The 19,693-nt window shown below is 41.8% G+C and overlaps 1 protein-coding gene across 1 annotated transcript in view; it reads right to left on the bottom strand.

Annotated features, from left to right (window-relative positions):
• Positions 1 to 19,693, bottom strand: part of LOC130070631 (NACHT, LRR and PYD domains-containing protein 12-like) — a 79,095-nt gene that overhangs the window by 47,907 nt on the left and 11,495 nt on the right. The window contains exons 2-5 of the mRNA XM_056235101.1: positions 16,252 to 16,536; positions 16,057 to 16,119; positions 11,784 to 13,590; positions 11,371 to 11,544 (exon numbers count right to left, since the gene is read on the bottom strand). Of these exons, the coding sequence (XP_056091076.1) occupies positions 11,371 to 11,544; positions 11,784 to 13,590; positions 16,057 to 16,119; positions 16,252 to 16,516 (2,309 nt within the window). The 5' untranslated portion in view covers positions 16,517 to 16,536. The remainder of the gene's footprint in view (positions 1 to 11,370; positions 11,545 to 11,783; positions 13,591 to 16,056; positions 16,120 to 16,251; positions 16,537 to 19,693) is intronic.

Genomic DNA, 19,693 nt, shown 5'->3' with positions numbered 1-19,693 from the left:
ACGGAAAATGTAAAGTTGCGATTTTCTAGGCTGATATGGCTAGGAACTATACTCTCATTCCTGCGTAATAATCAAGAAACTTCACTGCCGTACCATGAGTGCAGTAGGCGTAATGATATGATGCAGCGCCTGAAAATAGGCCACCTTCCGTCAACACAACGGAACTATTTTCAGGCGCTGCGTCATATCATTACGCCTGCTGCTCTCATGGTACGGCAGTGAAGTTTCTTAGTAAGTTCGCAGTAAATATTACATTATATATACACTTTTATGCCGATGTTTATTTTAAACTCTCCCTTTTTCTTTTTTTGGTCTCCTCTGACAAAATCTTTGCTTTCTTCGCTTTCTTCCGAGTAGCTGTTGATTCAGCCATGACGACAACATACAGACGCCGAGTTGAGCTCTCACGTTAGAATCTGAGGAAGTTGGGGTGGTGGGGGAAGTGACGTATGCCGTAAAGCGGTCGAATTTTGTAGTTCTTTTTGTGCTCGGGTTCCTACCCGAAACCCGAAGTTACATAGTGCTAGTAAAAGCGATACAGACACCTTCAGGCTTCGGCAGACGTGTCATTCAACCTATTGTAAGTCGATGTACCATCTCAATGGGTTTTGGTAATATATTATAAAGGTTGAAAAGTTCCACAGTGTGCCTTTAAAGTTGAAAAAGAAAAGTTTTACATGATTTGGACCAAATGAACTGAGTACGTAAAACCAATTAGATCTGATTTCATTTGACTGTACTTGTGCTTTGTGTAGACCTACCCTCTTTTTATGTGATGTTTTCATTACCTGAAGTGGTGCCCTACCCGGTTCTGTTATGCTTTGTTATTGTTCCCAACTGAATAAGTAGTAGTATGTAAAAGAAAATTTCAGGAGGGCAATATGGACAATCTCATTTAAACTTTCTGAATCCACCCTTACATATGTAGTTGAACGACCAAAGTTGTAATTAATGTATGTGATGGGTATTTGCTCTTCCAAATAAAAAGAGATTCACTTCCTGCTCAGCTACTGTTCGGACGCTCTTGCTTACTGCTCCGTGCTTTGCTCTATCGCTTTTATATTTTTTATTGCTCTATCGTGTTTATATTTTTATATTTTATTTCCTTTTATCACCTAATTTTAACTTCAGCAAATCAGCACAGTGCTCAAACGCTTGATTACTAGAAAAAAGCAGAATTCTTTTTTCCGACCAGCCTCCCACTGAAAGCTTACATTCCGGGGAAGAGAAAACACAACTGCCTACATTCATAAGGATAAGAGAAAATGCCTCTTCTGGAATATACTTGCTGCACTAACTGCCAGAGACTTTTACAAAGGATTACAGTTCTTGAAACAAAGTTACTTGTAGGACCACCAAACCAGACGGAACACACAACAGAGCTTCATCATGGACGCCCTCAGCATAAAGCCGGTGAGTCCCATGAATCTAGTCCTCCTCGACAGGCCATACTGAGTGTAGAGAAACAAGCCGATCGACTTACAAATCGATGGCACAAACAGGGAGCGAGACCCAAAGGCACTCGAGACATCAGATTGTCACGAGCATCACATATTGCCGCAGTAGCATCCTCTACCCCAGATATGGCTCTGACAAGGATTGCAAACACTGGTCTCCTACCACCGCCTATACATCTTGAGAACAGATTTGAAGTATTAATGAATGAGGAATCCCTGAATGTGATGAATGTGATCGAACACAGACTGAATAAGCCAGTAGCTAACACTGCTAACTGGCACTCAAGGTCGAGCAGACAGCGGCACTCAGCTCAGAGCGCAGCCGGGCCCAGGACTCTGATAGTGGGGGACTCGATAATCAGAAACATTAGTAGCAGGGATACAACTACGTGCTGCCTTCCACAAGCAACGACTTCTGATGTGAACAGGGAACTTGAGAACATTCTGACGAAACATAAGACTGCAAATCAACTCATCATTCATGTGGGGAAGAATGATATTCATAAAGAGCAGTCAGAACTCCATAAGAAGGATTTCAATGAACTTTTTGAAACACTTAAAAGACTGAAAGTTCAGACATTCATCAGTGGACCACTCCCAGCAAGAGGAACAAACAGGTTTTCACGGTTGCTTGGGCTTAACACATGGCTGCAAAAAAACTGCAATATAAAAGGGGTAAACTTCATTGACAACTTCAATCTTTTCTGGAGTCAGAGGCAACTGTTTCAACAGGATGGGCTCCACCCAAACAAACTTGGTTCAAGAATGCTAAAGGACAATATCTACTTCTCCCTCCATCATCTTTCTGCAGTGTGTGCCAATCCACTCAACCTGAATGGCACACACACACCTGGACACAGTATGAATGACCACATGACTTCACTTCAGCACCTGAATGGACATGCGGTTGACATATCACACAAGGACAATGATAACACCACTCCGCCACAACAACCTCTGCTCACGGACACAATCTCAGCTGAGCCCTGCCCACAGAGCTCACCACAGACAGACTGTGACATACTAAAACTGCTAGAAGATTCAGCACCCAAGGACGACTTTCTGGAAAACAGCCAGGAAATCCAGGACAGCATATTACAGCCTCCGATAACACCAGAGCAACAGCCCCTCTCACCAGACACGTTATCCCTCTCTCCAGCAACTCCACTTCTGTGCTTCTCAGAGAAAATGGAACAACTGGTGTATGCTGGAACCAAACTATCCCACTCTTTTGCTGCAAGCCCCCAGATGTCAACCAAAAAACGGCAGGCCCCATAACCACCAAAGCCTGCGGGCCCAGCTCGCCCTCCTCCTCCTCCTGTGAGAGCTCTTCGGCCTCTGCCACAGCGCCAGGGCTCACACCCTCCTCCAGTGGCTCGAGGTGAACCAAAAACAACTGATACCAGCTCTCAGTGATATGTGTCGGGTCCCCGCTATGATAACAGTAACTTTCTTAAATGATTACAAAACAAGCGGGAACCCAGTGTGCCTGAATCTTTCTCTATTGCTGTTGAATTACATGATAGAAAATCTAAGGCCTTCAAAAGCCGTACAGCAAACCCATCTAATCTGGTCCCTATTACACGCCAAACTAAGATCGCTGTGGGGACAAAAAGTAAGACTGTTAAGTTAGCACTTTTAAACATCCGCTCACTTAAAAATAAATCACTTCTAGTCAACGACTTAATAACCACATACAACCTGGACTTTATGTTTCTAAATGAAACTTGGCTAGAAGACAGCTGCAGTGCAACAGTCCTCAATGAATCATCCCCTCCTAACTTTACTTTTATGAGTGTTTGCAGAGCGGGTAAGAGAGGCGGGGGCTTAGCTGCTCTTTTTAAAGATGTCTATCAATGTAAGCAAATATCATTTGGGAATTACCCGTCTTTCGAATATCTGGGTATTGTGTTAAAAGGTGCTCCACGTATTTTACTTATCATTATTTACAGGCCTCCAAAATACTCTCCAGCCTTTGCTGAGGACTTTACAGAACTGTTATCAACAATTTCCTCTGAGTTTGACTGTTTTGCCATTGCTGGAGATTTTAACATTCACATAGATAATGCAGAAAACAATATTGCAAAAGAAATCAAAACTGTTTTCAAAACTTTTGATCTGACTCAGTATGTACATGGACCCACACATAATCGTGGACACATGTCACAGGTCGGGGTGCGAGCGCCAGCGGGCCGCCCACCCACTCGAACCGAACCACCGCCCGAGGAGCGTGCCGTGGGACACATGAGGCAGACACAGCATTTGAAATAAATATAAGTTCTTTATTAAATAATAAAAACAATATTAATAGTCTCTTCTTTGGGCTCAGACAGAGAGAGAGATGAACAATTCACAGCTTCCGCGTTCTCTTCTTCAGCATTCTCTTCGGGGCTCAGACAGAGAGAGATGGACACACACATGGACGTACCTCCAGTTTCAGACAGAGAGAGGAATGAACATAATTCACAGCTTCCGCATTCTCTTCTTCAGCGTTCTCTTTGGGCTCAGACAGAGAGATGCACACACACATGGACGTACCTCCAGTTTCAGACAGAGAGAGGAATGAACATAATTCACAGCTTCCGCGTTCTCTTCTTCAGCGTTCTCTTTGGGCTCAGACAGAGAGATGCACACACACAGGAACGTACCTCCACAGTTTCAGACAGAGAGAGGAATGAACATAATTCACAGCTTCCGCGTTCTCTTCTTCAGCGTTCTCTTCGGGGCTCAGACAGAGAGAGATGCACACACACAGGAACGTACCTCCACAGTTTCAGACAGAGAGAGGAATGAACATAATTCACAGCTTCCGCGTTCTCTTCTTCAGCGTTCTCTTTGGGCTCAGACAGAGAGATGCACACACACAGGAACGTACCTCCACAGTTTCAGACAGAGAGAGGAATGAACATAATTCACAGCTTCCGCGTTCTCTTCTTCAGCGTTCTCTTCGGGGCTCAGACAGAGAGAGATGCACACACACAGGAACGTACCTCCACAGTTTCAGACAGAGAGAGGAATGAACATAATTCACAGCTTCCGCGTTCTCTTCTTCAGCGTTCTCTTTGGGCTCAGACAGAGAGATGCACACACACAGGAACGTACCTCCACAGTTTCAGACAGAGAGAGGAATGAACATAATTCACAGCTTCCGCGTTCTCTTCTTCAGCGTTCTCTTCGGGGCTCAGACAGAGAGAGATGCACACACACAGGAACGTACCTCCACAGTTTCAGACAGAGAGAGGAATTAACATAATTCACAGCTTCCGCGTTCTCTTCTTCAGCGTTCTCTTCGGGGCTCAGGCGGAGAGAGATGCACACACACATGAACGTACCTCCACAGTTTCAGACAGAGAGAGGAATGAACATAATTCACAGCTTCCGCATTCTCTTCTTCAGCGTTCTCTTTGGGCTCAGACAGAGAGAGATGTAAACATGCTGGGACTGCGAGTGAACAGCAACACCATTCCCACACTCGCATATTCACCAATACACTGCAAGATTTCACTCGTGCTCAACGTAGAACTGCAATTCAACAGACTCACTGTGTAATCAGGGCTTACACCCGCAATCCAGCCGAAATCTCCTCTCTCTCGTCCTCTCTCACTCTCTCTCTCGTTCCCGCAACCTCTCTCAGCTGTTTCGGCCGCGGCCTCGGCCTCGGCCTCAGCCTCTCGCCCACTGCGGGCACCCTCTGCTCGGTGCACACTGTTCCTCCCCCTGTTTTCCTCCTCCTCCAGGCTTCATCTGCTCCTTTTATATCCTCTCCAACACGCACTCTCTCGCCCGCCACCGCAATCAATTCCGATCTCGTTCAGCTGCGAACAATCTCGCCGTGCTCTCCCGAGGTCGGCCATGACGGCAAACCTGGTGCTTCCCCGTGCTCTCCCGAGGTCGGCCATGACGGCAAACCTGGTGCTTCCCCGGAAGCGCTCCCCCGGGGGACAACGCGCCGAACTTTGGTTCCGGCCTAGTCACCCGGTGACACACACTCTAGATTTACTTATCAGTAAGGGTCTAAACATCTCATCGATTGTTATTAAGGATGTAGCACTGTCTGATCATTTCTGTATTTTCTTTGATATATTGATCTCTCCTGCCATTGAAGCTAGATCTGTGTCTGTCAAGAAGAGATGCTTAAATGAGAACATTAGTGTGCTATTTATGAAGGCTATATCTTTAAAACCAAGCATATCTGCTGACTCTGTTGATTTTCTCCTTGAATCATTTAAATCAAAAATTAAAAGTGTAATTGATGATATTGCTCCTGTGAAAGTCAGGAAGAGTGGTAGACAAAAAGCACCTTGGAGAAACTCAACAGCTGTGCAAAATATGAAAAGACAATGCAGAAGAGCAGAGCGCATGTGGCGGAAGACAAAACTTGTAGTCCATTATAACATCTACAAAGACAGCATCCATGCTTTTAATATGGAACTAGGCAAAGCTAGACAGACTTTCTTCTCGAATATTATAAACAGCAACTTAAACAACACACGCACTATTTTTGCTACTGTAGAGAGACTGACAAACCCCCCAAGCCAGATTCCCAGTGAAATGCTCTCAGACGGCAAGTGCAGTGAGTTTGCTTCTTTCTTCTCTGAGAAAATCAATAATATCAGAAAGGTGATCAGCTCATCCTTGAGTTGTGCTGGGGTCAAACAGATCAGACCACTACCTGAGAAAGTAGTTACTATGTCTGTTTTCGAAGAAATTGATGGCAAATTTTTGGAAGAAACCGTACAGCACCTTAAAACATCAACCTGCGCCCTTGACGCACTTCCCACATCTTTTTTCAAAAGTGTGTTAAACAGCTTAGCAGCAGATCTCCTAAAAGTGGTAAATGCCTCACTTCTCTCTGGGAGTTTTCCAAACTCCCTGAAAACTGCAGTTGTCAAGCCCCTCCTGAAAAAGAGCAATCTGGATAAGACCATCTTAAGCAATTATAGACCGATCTCAAATCTTCCTTTCATAGGCAAGATCATTGAAAAAGTTGTCTTCAATCAGCTGAACAAATTCTTAAGCTTGAATGGATACTTTGACAATTTTCAATCTGGTTTCCGATCGCATCACAGCACAGAGACAGCGCTCATAAAGATAATAAACGATATTCGCTTAAATACTGATACAGGGAAATTATCAGTACTGGTACTACTCGACCTCAGTGCTGCTTTTGACACTGTCGATCACGACATACTTCTTGACAGGCTGGAAAACTGGGTGGGGCTTTCTGGGATAGTCCTAAAATGGTTCAGGTCATACTTAGAAGGGAGAGGTTATTATGTGAGTATAGGAGACCATAAGTCTGAGTGGACATCCATGACATGCGGAGTCCTTCAAGGCTCAATTCTTGCGCCACTCCTATTCAACCTGTATATGCTCCCAATGAGCCAAATAATGAGAAAGAACGGAATCTCTTATCACAGCTATGCAGACGACACACAGCTCTACTTATCCCTATCGCCTAACGATTACAGCCCCATTGACTCTCTGTGCCAATGCATTGATGAAGTAAACGGTTGGATGTGCCAAAACTTTCTTCAGTTAAACAAAGACAAAACTGAAGTCATTGCGTTTGGAAACAAAGATGAAGTTCTCAAGGTGAAAGCATACCTTGACACTAGGGGTCTAACAGCTAAAAATCAAGTCAGGAATCTTGGTGTGTCTCTAGAGTCAGACCTTAGTTTCAGTAGTCATGTCAAAGCAATAACTAAATCAGCATACTATCATCTGAAAAATATTGCAATAATTAGATGCTTTGTTTCCAGTCAAGACTTAGAGAAACTTGTGCATGCTTTTATCACCAGCAGGATGGATTATTGTAATGGACTCCTCACTGGCCTTCCTAAAAAGACCATAAGACAGTTGCAGCTCATACAGAACGCTGCTGCCAGGATCCTGAGCAGAACCAGAAAATATGAACATATCACACCAGTCCTCAGGTCTTTACACTGGCTCCCAGTTACATTTAGGATTGATTTTTAAGTATTATTACTGGTATATAAATCATTTAATGGGCTAGGACCTCAATATATTGCAGATATGCTCACTGAATATAAACCTAACAGATCACTCAGATCATTAGGATCACATCAGCTAGAAATACCAAGGGTTCACTCTAAGTACGGAGAGTCTGCTTTTAGCTATTATGCCAGCCGCAGCTGGAACCAGCTTCCAGAGGAGATCAGATGTGCTCCTACAGTAGTTACATTCAAATACAGACTCAAAACACATCTGTTTAGCTATGCATTTACTGAATGAGCACTGTGCCACTGTCCGTCCGACTGTTTTTACTGTACTTTATTTTATTTTTTATTCTAAACTGTTTTAATTAATCTTATTTGTTTTGATTATTTTATTTTTTTCTATGTAAAGCACTTTGAATTACCATTGTGTATGAAATGTGCTATATAAATAAACTTGCCTTGCCTTGCCTAGGAATGCTTAATGAAATGTTTCTTTTTTCAAGAAGGGCATTTGATACAGTTTCAAATGTGAAGTGAGAACTTTGAAAAAATAAATTAGGGATTGAAACAGCGTGAATAGCCAGTCGTTTATAATGAAGACAAAATAAAAAACATATTTAGAGCCATAACCAGGCCGGTAGGGTTGCCAACTGTCCCGAATTAGCCGGGACATCCCGTATTTTGGGCCTAATTTATTTGTCCCATACGGGACCTCCCTTGTCCCGAGTGAATAGACTGCTATGCTTATCTAATCACTGACTGATAGAACAGCAACACGACACTTGAGCATGATCACGACACCGGTCATTATCCAATCACAGCCCACACTCAAGCGCATCAGGCCATACGAATAATAGACTCCAAATTGAGAATTATTTATTCTTTTGGGACAAATCATTGTTTGATTTGCGAACAGAATCCTCTTCTGTCTCGCTCCCGGTTCGATCCGCACTTGCGCTAACGGCAAATCCCTTTCACCGTCCGGCCGGGTTTTGATTTCGGAAAATCGGTTTTGGTGAATTCAAACAACGTGATTATTGTTCATGAGTCCAACATCCAGCCACGCAAGAAAACATGAAATCTTCCTGAGGGAAAAATATGCTGATGTGATTTGCTGCCCAAGAAACATTTCTGATTATTATTAATGTTTTAAAAAAAGAGTCAGGATTCTTTGATGAATAGAAGGTTCAAAGTAGATTATTCGAAATAAAAAAAGCTTTTGTAACATTTTAAATGTCTTTACTGTCACTTTTGATTCCTTTAATGCGTCCATGCTGAATAAATGTAGGCTATTACTTTCTTTAATTTCTTTGAAATGTAGTGTATAATGTTACAAAACCTTTCTATTTCAGATAAGTGCTATTATTTTGAACTATATGGTTTGTGTAATGTGACTTTTTTGTGACCTTAAAATTCGTTTTAGAATTAAATTCTACATAAATAGGTTAAGCAAAACAAATGTTTGCATGTCTGAGAACCTTTTAAACATACAAACCTGAAATTACATATACATATACTGTGTGATACAGTACAAATATTTTGAGTGTCCCTTATTTTCCTGTAAAGAACCACGATTGTCCCGCATTTTTCTTTTCTGAAGTTTGCAACCCTACAGGCCGGAGAAGTGAATAGCCGCGTTTCCACTGTCGGGCCAGGGCCGGGCCAGGGCTAACAGCGAGCCGAGCCGGGCCAGTGGCCTCGGGCCTTAAGAGGTTGTCATGAAACCCCAAACCAAATTTTCTGAGATTTTAACAGAGGTATGTGTGTTGAACACCATTGAAGACAATGTTAGCATCTGTTAGATTTAATAGGGTTAAATTTGAGTTTTTTCGTCTTCCGGGTTTAAAATCTTCATCGTGTCCACGTCACAGGCTGAGACTGAGACTGAGATTTCATATCCTATGAGAAGACACTGTCTCTTAATTATTCATGACACCACGTGGATCTTTCCAATGACAGACACATAGATGTGATGTCTATGGACAGACATGTCGATATCTTTGTTTTCGTGGTGCAAAAGTCCAAGTGGGTTGAATATGTTTCCCCGCGATGCTGCCAGGGCAGGGCTAGACAACCACGGACACATCTAAACTATAGTGTGTGCCGCAAACATTTTTCTTGAGAGAGTGCTTCGAGAATTGGAGAATGGTGGACCTCGCCTTGTTGACAACCAATGCAGGTTGCGTCTTGCAAGTGATGCGGTACCAAGTCTCGAGGACTTTTCAATCCCTTCAGAGGTATGTGTGTGTGTGTGTGTCTGATGAGAAATGAGAAGTCATCCACCTCCACAGAGCAATCTTTATTATGGGGGTTCAGGGGACGCGTAGATCTAGGCTATGCACAGAACGTTTTTTTAAGCGGAAAATTTATAATTTTCAAATATATGCATTTATTGTGTCTATATAAACAACTATATATTTTATAATGACATGTATAATTATACATGTAGCCTATATTAATGTTTTAAATAGAATTACGATTACTGTAGGCTAATATATGTACCAGGGCATTCAGTTACTTTTGAAAGGACAATAATAAAATGTCAGTGTATTTCATAAGACTTTAACCTTGCCAGCTATAAAAAAAAATCTAGCATTTCCTCACGTTTTACCACTGCTTTTTAGTGACAGTCGATATGCATGGGACACTGGCGATGACAGTAATGGCCATACCACACCCACTCCCTCCCTTCTTCTCACAGCCATCCACGCCCATTTAAGTAGCATTTTTCAAAAAGATTGTGAGCTAGACTTGAGCTGAAAGAGGGGGGTTTCATGACCCTTTAAGCACCGGGCTTGTGTTTCCACTGCCGGGCCAGTAGCCCCGCAGCGCTGCCCTAAACCCCGCCACTAACACGCCTTCCTGGATCAAACGTCATACAACCCAACCCATTTCAGCGGGTATTATGAATTTATTTATTTTTAAGTTAGGAAGATAGCATGTATATTAACTCACCGGCCGTGGCTGCCATAGTGTCCCGACTTGTCTCGCCACTAACAGAGGGACGGTGACCCAGCACACCGATGGTGACCCAGCACACCGTCGACCCAGCACACCGTCCATCAAGTCAAACCATGGAAAGTTCCTTCTCTGGGATCCGCTTTGTCCATTGTGTGTTTTAATCGCCTTGTACTGCGCCCGCACCTTTTTTATTTTTTCCCGAACTTGAAGCGTTGCTCGCTGAATGCTTAGCTTAGCAAGTTCAGCAACGATGTATTTTATAACGTCCTCGTTTCTGCACACGCCGTCAAATTGACGTTGTACCCTTTCTTTCTTCTGCCCAAATGCTCAGAAGAGCTTTGGTATCTTCGACAGACCAGTACAGGCGATTCTCCATTTCGAGCAGCGATTATTTTGCGCGATATAAAAAAGTGAAATGTGCATCTTGCCGCAGACCATAACTTTCCCTAACACCGATTAAACTCCGCCTTTTACCTTGAGCACGCCTCTAGCCCGAGCTGGCCCGCTTTGGCCCAAGGTATTCGACGAGCAAGAAATCCTGGACGTTGGCCCCGAGTAAACCCCGATCAAGCCCCGGAAGTGACAGTGGAAACATGACTGGCCCTGGCACGCACTAGCACGGCTCGGCCCTGGCCCGGCAGTGGAAACGCGGCTAATGTGTGCAGGGAAGACTGAGACTGAATGGGGCTTGTTTGCACCACAAAACAATAGAGAGAGTAGACTGAATGGATCCTTAGAAGATGACAGTTTTAGTAACTGTTTAAAGCTATTTGAAAATTCAATCTTCATACAGTCCATTCCTTTCCCTTCACCCCAAACAATATTTTTCTTAGACTTATGCAGTCCATGTGGGTCATACGTCTGTATAAATATGGAAAAATATCACATTCCTGCAAATGTTTTGTCTCTTGAGGTGCTTTTGGCTGCTTGCCTTGCTTATTGGTTAAGTCAGCGTCTGATTATAGCATAGTTCATTATTTTAAACCATTCACCTCAGTATCTCCAGCTGAGAGTTTGGACTCTTCAGTCCATCAGAAAGAAGCTTCACTCCAGAATCCTGCAGGTCATTGTTACTCAGATCCAGCTCTCTCAGAAAGGAGTTTGGGGATTGTAGAGCTGATGATAAACTCTCACAGGACTGAGCTGTGAGATTACAGCTGTGTAGCCTGTGTAGAGAACAAAACAAAGAGCAGTAGTAATGCTTATTAGCGTTTATAATCTGGAGCTTGAAAAAAACCTTGAACTGTAGTGAATTAAGCAAAGCTAAAACAATTATCTCTTCATAAAACATCAAACCAGCATTTATTTTCACCCACATTACATTTATTCATTTTTCTCTGCTTGAATTGAAGGCAATTGCAAAAGACTAACAGTGTTTATAAATTAATATAAAGGAGACTCTTACAGTGCTCTTCTGGTGTTTTTGATCACTGGCAGAAGTGTCACCAGTGCTTGATCAGATCTTCTGTATTTCTGCATTTCAAACTTCTCTTGAGTCTCTTCTGACATCAGGAGCACAAACACCAGACCAGACCATTGAGCAGAGGAGAGATTCTGTGCTGAAAGTTTTCCTGATCTCAGATTCTTCTGGATTTCCTCCACAAAGTCATCTTTCAGTTCACTCAGACAGTGGAAGAGATTGATGGTCTTCTCTACTGATTTCTCATTTTCTATTTTCTTTTTAATATAGTTAACAGTGTTTTTCATGTCCCCTTTTCTGAGCTCCAGTTCTGGCAGTAGTCGCTTCAGGACACTCTGATTGGACTCCAGACCCAGGAGGAACCGAAGGAAAAGGTCTAGGTGTCCGTTCTCACTCTGTAAAGCTTTCTTGACTGCAGCATTATGAAGCTGAAACAGTGGCTTTTTGGACAGTTTCCATGTCAGTTTTCTCCAGGATTGAAGAAATAGGTCAGCTTTCTCATCTTTGCCCATCATAAACACATAAAGAGCAGCAAGGAATTCCTGTACGCTGAGATGTACGAAGCTGTAAACGTTTCCTGCTGCTACCTTTTCCTCCTGAAACATTCGAGTGCATAACCCAGAGTACAACGACCCTTTTCTGATATCTAGTCCACATTCCTCAAGATCTTCTTTGTAGAAAATCAGGTTTCCTTTCTCCAGCTGTTGAAAGGCCAGTTTCCCAAGCTTCAGAATAATCTGATCAAAAGACACTGCATTGGCTTTAAGTTCAGGGTCATCACAGTATTTTTCTTCCATCTGTTTCTTCTGAGAAATTAAGAAGCTTGTGTACATCTCTGTGAGAGTTGTGGGAGTTTTGTCATTGCTCTCTCGAGCCAGTAGAGGCTGAAGAACAATAAGAGAGATCCAGCAGAAGACAGGAATATGGCACATGATGTGCAGACTCCTGGATTTCTTGATGTGACTGATGAGGTTTCCAGCGACCTCAGGACTGCTGTTATTTTTGAAGTATTGCTCTTTCTGCTCATCGTTAAATCCTTGCACCTCTGTCACTTGATCAATGTAGTCACGGGGAATCAGACTGGCTGCTGCTGGTCTGGATGTGATCCAGATGAGAGCAGAGGGAACCAGGTGTCTCTTGATAAGGTTTATTATTACCTTACTGACTGTTGTTTTTTCATTTACATTTGTAAATATGTCGTCATCTTTAAAGTTCAAAGTAAAGCGACATTCATCCAGCCCATCAAAGATGAACATAACTTTACCATCACCTTCAGGAAGAGAGAGCAATTCTTCAGGACTACTAAAGAAGTATTTGTTGATCAGTCCCATGAGACTATACTCTTCTTTAATCAAATTCAATTTACGGAATGGAAGTGGAAATATGAAGACTATATCCTGATTTTCTGTTCCTTTAGCCCAGTCAAAGATGAATTTATTGACAGAGACAGTTTTTCCCACTCCTGCAATCCCCGTTGTCAGCACTTTTCTGTTTCGTTGATCCGTGTCACACTGGACTTTAAACATGTCATTACACTTGATTGGCTTCTCTTTGGCAGTCAATCGGTTGTGATTTGATTCGATCTGTCTCACCTCATGGTCGTTCACTCTTCCTCCAGTCTCATTCTCCACCACATATAAATCAGTGTAAATATCTTTCAGGTATTTCCGATGACCCGTCTGTGAATCACCAACCAATATCTTCTCGTAGTCCTGTTTTAATTTGTCCTTCAGTGTGAGGCTGGTCTCTGTGTAATCATGAAGAGTAGCTTCTCTATCGTCTGCTGTTGAGCCTATGAGAAATATGGGAAAAGACAGCAAAAACTAAATGATTGTGTTTTTCATAAATTCCGGTGTCTACTATATTCAAATGAATCACACTCTTACTGCAATAGTGTTTACATGCTCATCTTACACTGATTATGCTGAAGTTGACAACATAAATGATGGAAATGCCTTGATTAATACTTGAATAAAATTGGAATTGGATTTATAAGATTAGGCGCGTTTCCATTACAGATTTGCGCAAAACTTTTGCGATTTTTTCTAAATGTCGATAAAAAACTATTGCGAAATGACGGCGTTTCCATTAACTGATGTTATGCGACTTTTTCCCCTCTCGCGATAAGTAATTTAAACATCAACGGGTAGGTTTATAGCCTATATCCCTATATCACAGCCACCGCACCACCACACTAGACATTATTATTAATGGAAGGAGACGTGGTGTGTTATCCAAGCATTAATGGCAGGGAAAGACCCGTATACTGCGAACGGCATAAGGAGTTTCTGGGTGTTTCTCCCTCATTTCTGCTCCGAGGTCTGATTGTGGCATTTCTTTGAGGTTTAGAATCCAGTATTCCTGTAGCCTATTGTTTCTTTTATGAATTTAATAAAGAACTCTGTCCAAACGGTCAGTGTACATTTGTGTCCATTCGTTTTTCCTTATTTAACCCGTATTGCAAAACGAAAAATGAACGGTGGTTGTTTTTTTTTAAATGCAAAGTTGAACACCAATTTTTTTTTTTTAATTTAAACTGTACACAAATGCTGCGGAAAAAAAAAATCGACTAAATTTCAGATGTTTGTTTATGACTTTTTGCCCCTTTACTAAACATTTAAAATATTCCCAACTTAATACAATTTTTTTTTAGATTTTAATGGTTTTCTAAGGCCAAATTAGAACCTGAAAATTATATTTTTCCCGCAGTGCTGAATGAGAAGAGCCATATTTAGGCCTATGTCTCTGGAACCACAGCCTACAGAAAGGTGATTTAGGTGAGTTATAGGCTAATGATAATAAATGTGTCTGAAAGAATAACGAGGCATTTTAATTTTATTAATAAACTTGTTTTCTAAATTAGTGTCGGCTAAAAACATTTCCATCTCCGCTGAGGCGCGCCGCGCGAATGCACCTTTAGAGAGAAATGCACCTTTCATACGGATTACATAATCAGAAGGTATTAGCTTTCGATTCGAATTTGTTCGTTTTAAAGTGGACATTTCAAGCTTTAGCTTTTTTCACGGAGATCATGAAAGCGCGCATGATTGTTTTATTTTATTTTACAAAAGCACAACGTTTTCTTGTTATTTTGAGTTTACACAAATAAAAGCATAGTTGCGAATAATGTATTATTATTTTCTGTATGACCAGAAATTATAGAGTATTTTAAGTTGTTTTCACTGTTGATAGGAAAACGCAAGTGTTCGCGCCCGCGTCTCCCTGCCTGCAGCGCGCGCTCCACACTCTGCACAAACACTTGGATATGCGTCAAAATCTTGTGTTTCTTTGTGATAATCTTAGCCCTGTATTATTATTGTCTAACCATTATGAATGACATTTGACGAATTGCTTTGTTCCTTTTTTTGGATAAAAGCATCTTCTAAATATGTAGCCTAATAAATGTTATAATAATGATGATAATTATTAGCCCATTATTATTTGCGTATACCACGGACGGACCCCAAACACACCGCGTCTTCTAAGTCAGGTGACTGTAAATGCGCAAAAACTGTTTCCATTGCAGTTTTGCGAAATATTCCTTTTTCGAATTGCCTGAAAAACCTCCTCATGCGAGCGTAAAAACTTTTTTGCGATAAATGGGAGTTTTTGCGAAATTGACGTGTTTCCATTGAGCGTAATTTCAATTCGCAATTTCAATTTGCGCAATTTGAAGGGTAATGGAAACGCGGCTATTGTCACTATTGGACACAGTTCAACTTAAAGGAATAGTTCACTTAAAAATGAAAATTCTGTCATCATTTACTCACCCTCAAATTGTTTCAAACCTGTATGAACATATTTTATTTCTACTATGGAAGTTAATGGGGTCCATCGACTGTTTGGTTACCGACATTCTTCAAAATATCTTCCCTTGTGTTCAGCAAAAGAAAGTAGTTCATACAGGTTTGAAACCACTTGAGGGTGAGTAAATGACAGAATTTTCCTTTAAGGCCATGCTGACCAAAATTAGTACAAGATTTTTGATCAAACCATTGACATCTAGCACACCAAACAAGACATGAGACTGTATTAGGGTTAGGTTGGGGTTATTGCAATGACCCCGCGTATGTAGAAGTGGCTTTCAGAAGTTTTAATTTAATCTTGTAAACCATTTAACCATTCGTAAAAAATGACTAGACAATCTGTTCTAATAAATGTACTTGTAAAAGAGCTGTTGCTGCTGCTTCTTGGCCCTGTAATTGTTGCTTGATGTTATATAATCTCTTGTTTCCATGTACAGACAGTGATTATTTACCCCTGATCTCTTCTGAATGAGCTCCAACAGCGGCAGACGTCTTCATATTGCCTTCAGCCTGACCTGTGTGAGTGAGAGAGAGAGGATCCCTCACTGGGAAACATAAATCACACAAACACATCAGCAGAGCAAAGAGCAAAGTCAAACCATTAATCAGTAAACAGTCAATTACTGTCACAGTGAATTAAATGTTACCTTGCTTGTGTTTGTTCTCCAGCTGCTCAGCCAGATTGTTCTGGTTCATCTTCCTCAGGGTCTCCACTGTGATCTTCACAGCTTCTTCTGGTCCAAAACATGCTACCATCTTATCCACTGTGTCTAAGATATCTGCTTTCTCCATTTCAGACTTTGATATACATTCATGATCTTTCTCTAAGTGCCACTTAAACTTCTTCCGTTCAGCTTCTACCAGGTCCTTCAGTGATTTCTCAAGCAGATCTTCAACTTTAACAGACGCCATCACCCTTCACAGATTCACAGCTGCAGGTTAAAAAGAAAAATATCTGAAATGGTTTCACTCTTAACATGTGGACCTGAGCACTCAAATGTTATTTGGATTATGAAATGAAGCTATGATCGGATCAGGACTCTCATCCAAATTCATCTATTAAAAGGGTTCTTTAATGCTCTTTTTTGCATGGTATTTATCTGAAACATGCTAGCAATGAGTACCCTAGCAACCACCCAGAATACCCTAGCAACACCCTAACGTCCACCCAGAGTACCCTAGCATCTGCATAGTAACACCCTAACAACCACCTCAAGTACCCTAGTTACCGCATAGCAACCACCCAGAATGCCCTAGCAACCAAATAGCCAACACCCTTGCAACCACTGCGAGTACCATAGCAACCACCCAGAATGCCCTAGCGACCACTGCGAGTACCCAAGAAAACACATAGCAACACCCTAGCAACCACCCAAGTACTCTAGCAACCGCATAGTAACACCCTAAAAATCAATCTATCTATCTATACATCTTGTCTGTTTTTCTGATTGACTGTATTGCTTTCAAAAATCATGCTTTCTCAAGCCAACTTCAAAGCTGGTCTCGATGTAGTTTTTAAATCTAGTTTATCATCTGTATGTTTCAGTGCTTACTTCGTCTAGATGTTACACTTTGTCTGACCAGTACAATTCCAACAAGTGTACTCCTTCACAACATCGTCCTGTGATGCTAAAAAAGCTTGAAATGGAGACATTCTCTCATCTCTAACTCATGGAGAGAAACATCTCTTAGATCAGGGTTTCTCAACCCTTTGCCTACTGTGACCCACTTTTTTCTGTATGGCAGTCATACGACCCACTAATGCGGGAAATAAATCAATAACTGAAATGCCTCTTTAGATCTAGGATACATAGGCCTATATGTGTCAGGGTGTGGTGCAGGCAGAAGAAGATGAAGAGTCCAAAGTTCCAATTCAAACTTTACTCACTTTATAATTTACACAGGTACATGGAAGAAGGGCAGAAGGAACTCACTCACTCACACTCTCTCTGTCTCTCTCCGTCTCTCTCACTCTCACTCACTCACTCACTCACTCACACTCTCTCTGTCTCTCTCTCACTCTCTCTCACTCACTCACTCACTCACTCACTCACTCACTCACTCACTCACTCACTCACTCACTCACACTCTCTCTCACTCACTCACTCACTCACTCTCACTCTCTCTGTCTCTCTCACTCTCTCTCACTCACTCACTCACTCACTCACTCACTCACTCACTCACTCACACTCTCTCTCACTCACTCACTCACTCTCTCTCATTTTTTATCGGAATCTGTTTAAAGTTTGGTCATTGTTTAAGGTGCAGAGACCCAGCTCTATGACCTCACTGCATTGGTTGCTAAAAGAACCGCTGGTTCATGGATCGCGCTTGGACTTGTCAAATGGAAAGACACTCCCTGCAATTTGTGATATTCTTCTTGATGCTGGAGTTTTGACGCTTGGACAATTATTTAAACTGGCTGGACTGGACTTTGAGAATGTTGATGCGGTCGTCAGACAGTTGGGGTTGAAATCGAAACGCATAACGGCCAAATTACTTGGAGAATGGAAGTCAGCACTTACGTCAGAAGAAGTTAAACTGCTGGAAGATTACACTGAAGGGTTAATTACTCCAGACTGCAATGACCCTTTTCCTGATTTGTGTCTGTTGACTGATTTTGAAGAATGTGAAGGTGTTTTTTTACAACCTAACTTGTTGATGTTAATGGGTCCTAATCCAGTGTCTGGAAATTTTTTGTACAAAAACTGTGTCAAAACTCTGAATAAGAAGTGTTTGCATAAAAGAGTTGATACGCCTTGGCGTTCTGTCCTCCATCTAGGAGAGGATGTCAAGCCGGAATGGCGAGCGTTATACAAGTCACCTTTGCCAAAAAAAGTGGGTGACTTACAGTGGAGGATCCTTCATGGAGCGATTGCCGTGAATGCACTTGTTTCAGTCATAAACCATGATACTAGCGATGAATGCCCTTTCTGTTTTCAGAAGGAGAACATATTTCATGCTTTTGTGTATTGTAACAGGCTTTTACCATTGTTTCAGGTTTTAAAGAGTTTATTTGGTTGTTTTGATGAGACTTTTTCTTTGGAAACGTTTATTTGTGGGTTTAAATACATCCGGAGATGTCGATTTTGTTGTCAATTATTGAATTTTTTGCTGGGTCAAGCAAAGAAGGCGATATATGACACTAGAAAAATAAGAATTGAACGCAATTCAAGTGTTAATTTGCAGATTGTGTTTCTTAACCTAGTAAAATCCAGAATTTTAATTGACTTTCGGTTTTATAAGGCTATGGGGGATCTTATGTCTTTTGAATTGATTTGGTGTTATAAGGGGGCTCTGTGTGAAATAATTAATGAGAGTTTACAGTTTGCACATATTTTGGAATGAGTTTTATATTTGATATATTGAATGTGTATGTTTTTTTGTACTCTTGTAGGTAGGAACTGAATGTATTAGTATTAGGTTATTTGTAATAAAAGGTGTTTAAAATTCAATTCACTCTCTCTGTCTCTCTCTGTCTCTCTCACTCTCTCTCACTCACTCACTCACACTCTCTCTGTCTCTCTCACTCTCTCTCACTCACTCACTCACTCACACTCTCTCTGTCTCTCTCACTCTCTCTCACTCACTCACTCACTCACTCACTCACACTCTCTGTCTCTCTCACTCTCTCTCACTCACTCACTCACTCACTCACACTCTCTGTCTCTCTCACTCTCTCTCACTCACTCACTCACACTCTCTCTGTCTCTCTCACTCTCTCACTCACTCACACTCTCTCTGTCTCTCTCACTCTCTCTCACTCACTCACTCACTCACTCACACTCTCTCTGTCTCTCTCACTCTCTCTCACTCACTCACTCACTCACTCACTCACACTCTCTGTCTCTCTCTGTCTCTCTCACTCTCTCTCACTCACTCACTCACTCACACTCTCTCTGTCTCTCTCACTCTCTCTCACTCACTCACTCACTCACTCACACTCTCTCTGTCTCTCTCTGTCTCTCTCACTCTCTCTCACTCACTCACACTCTCTCTGTCTCTCTCTGTCTCTCTCACTCTCACTCACTCACTCACTCACTCACTCACTCACTCACTCACTCACACTCTCTCTGTCTCTCTCTGTCT

Source organism: Rhinichthys klamathensis, unplaced genomic scaffold (genome assembly GCF_029890125.1).
Source record: "Rhinichthys klamathensis goyatoka isolate OS25496 unplaced genomic scaffold, OSU_Roscu_1.1 h1tg000018l_1, whole genome shotgun sequence".
NCBI classification, from domain to species: Eukaryota; Metazoa; Chordata; class Actinopteri; order Cypriniformes; family Leuciscidae; genus Rhinichthys; species Rhinichthys klamathensis.
The sequence above is the reverse complement of the archived record's forward strand: the minus strand, read 5'-3'. Positions and strand labels throughout refer to the sequence as shown.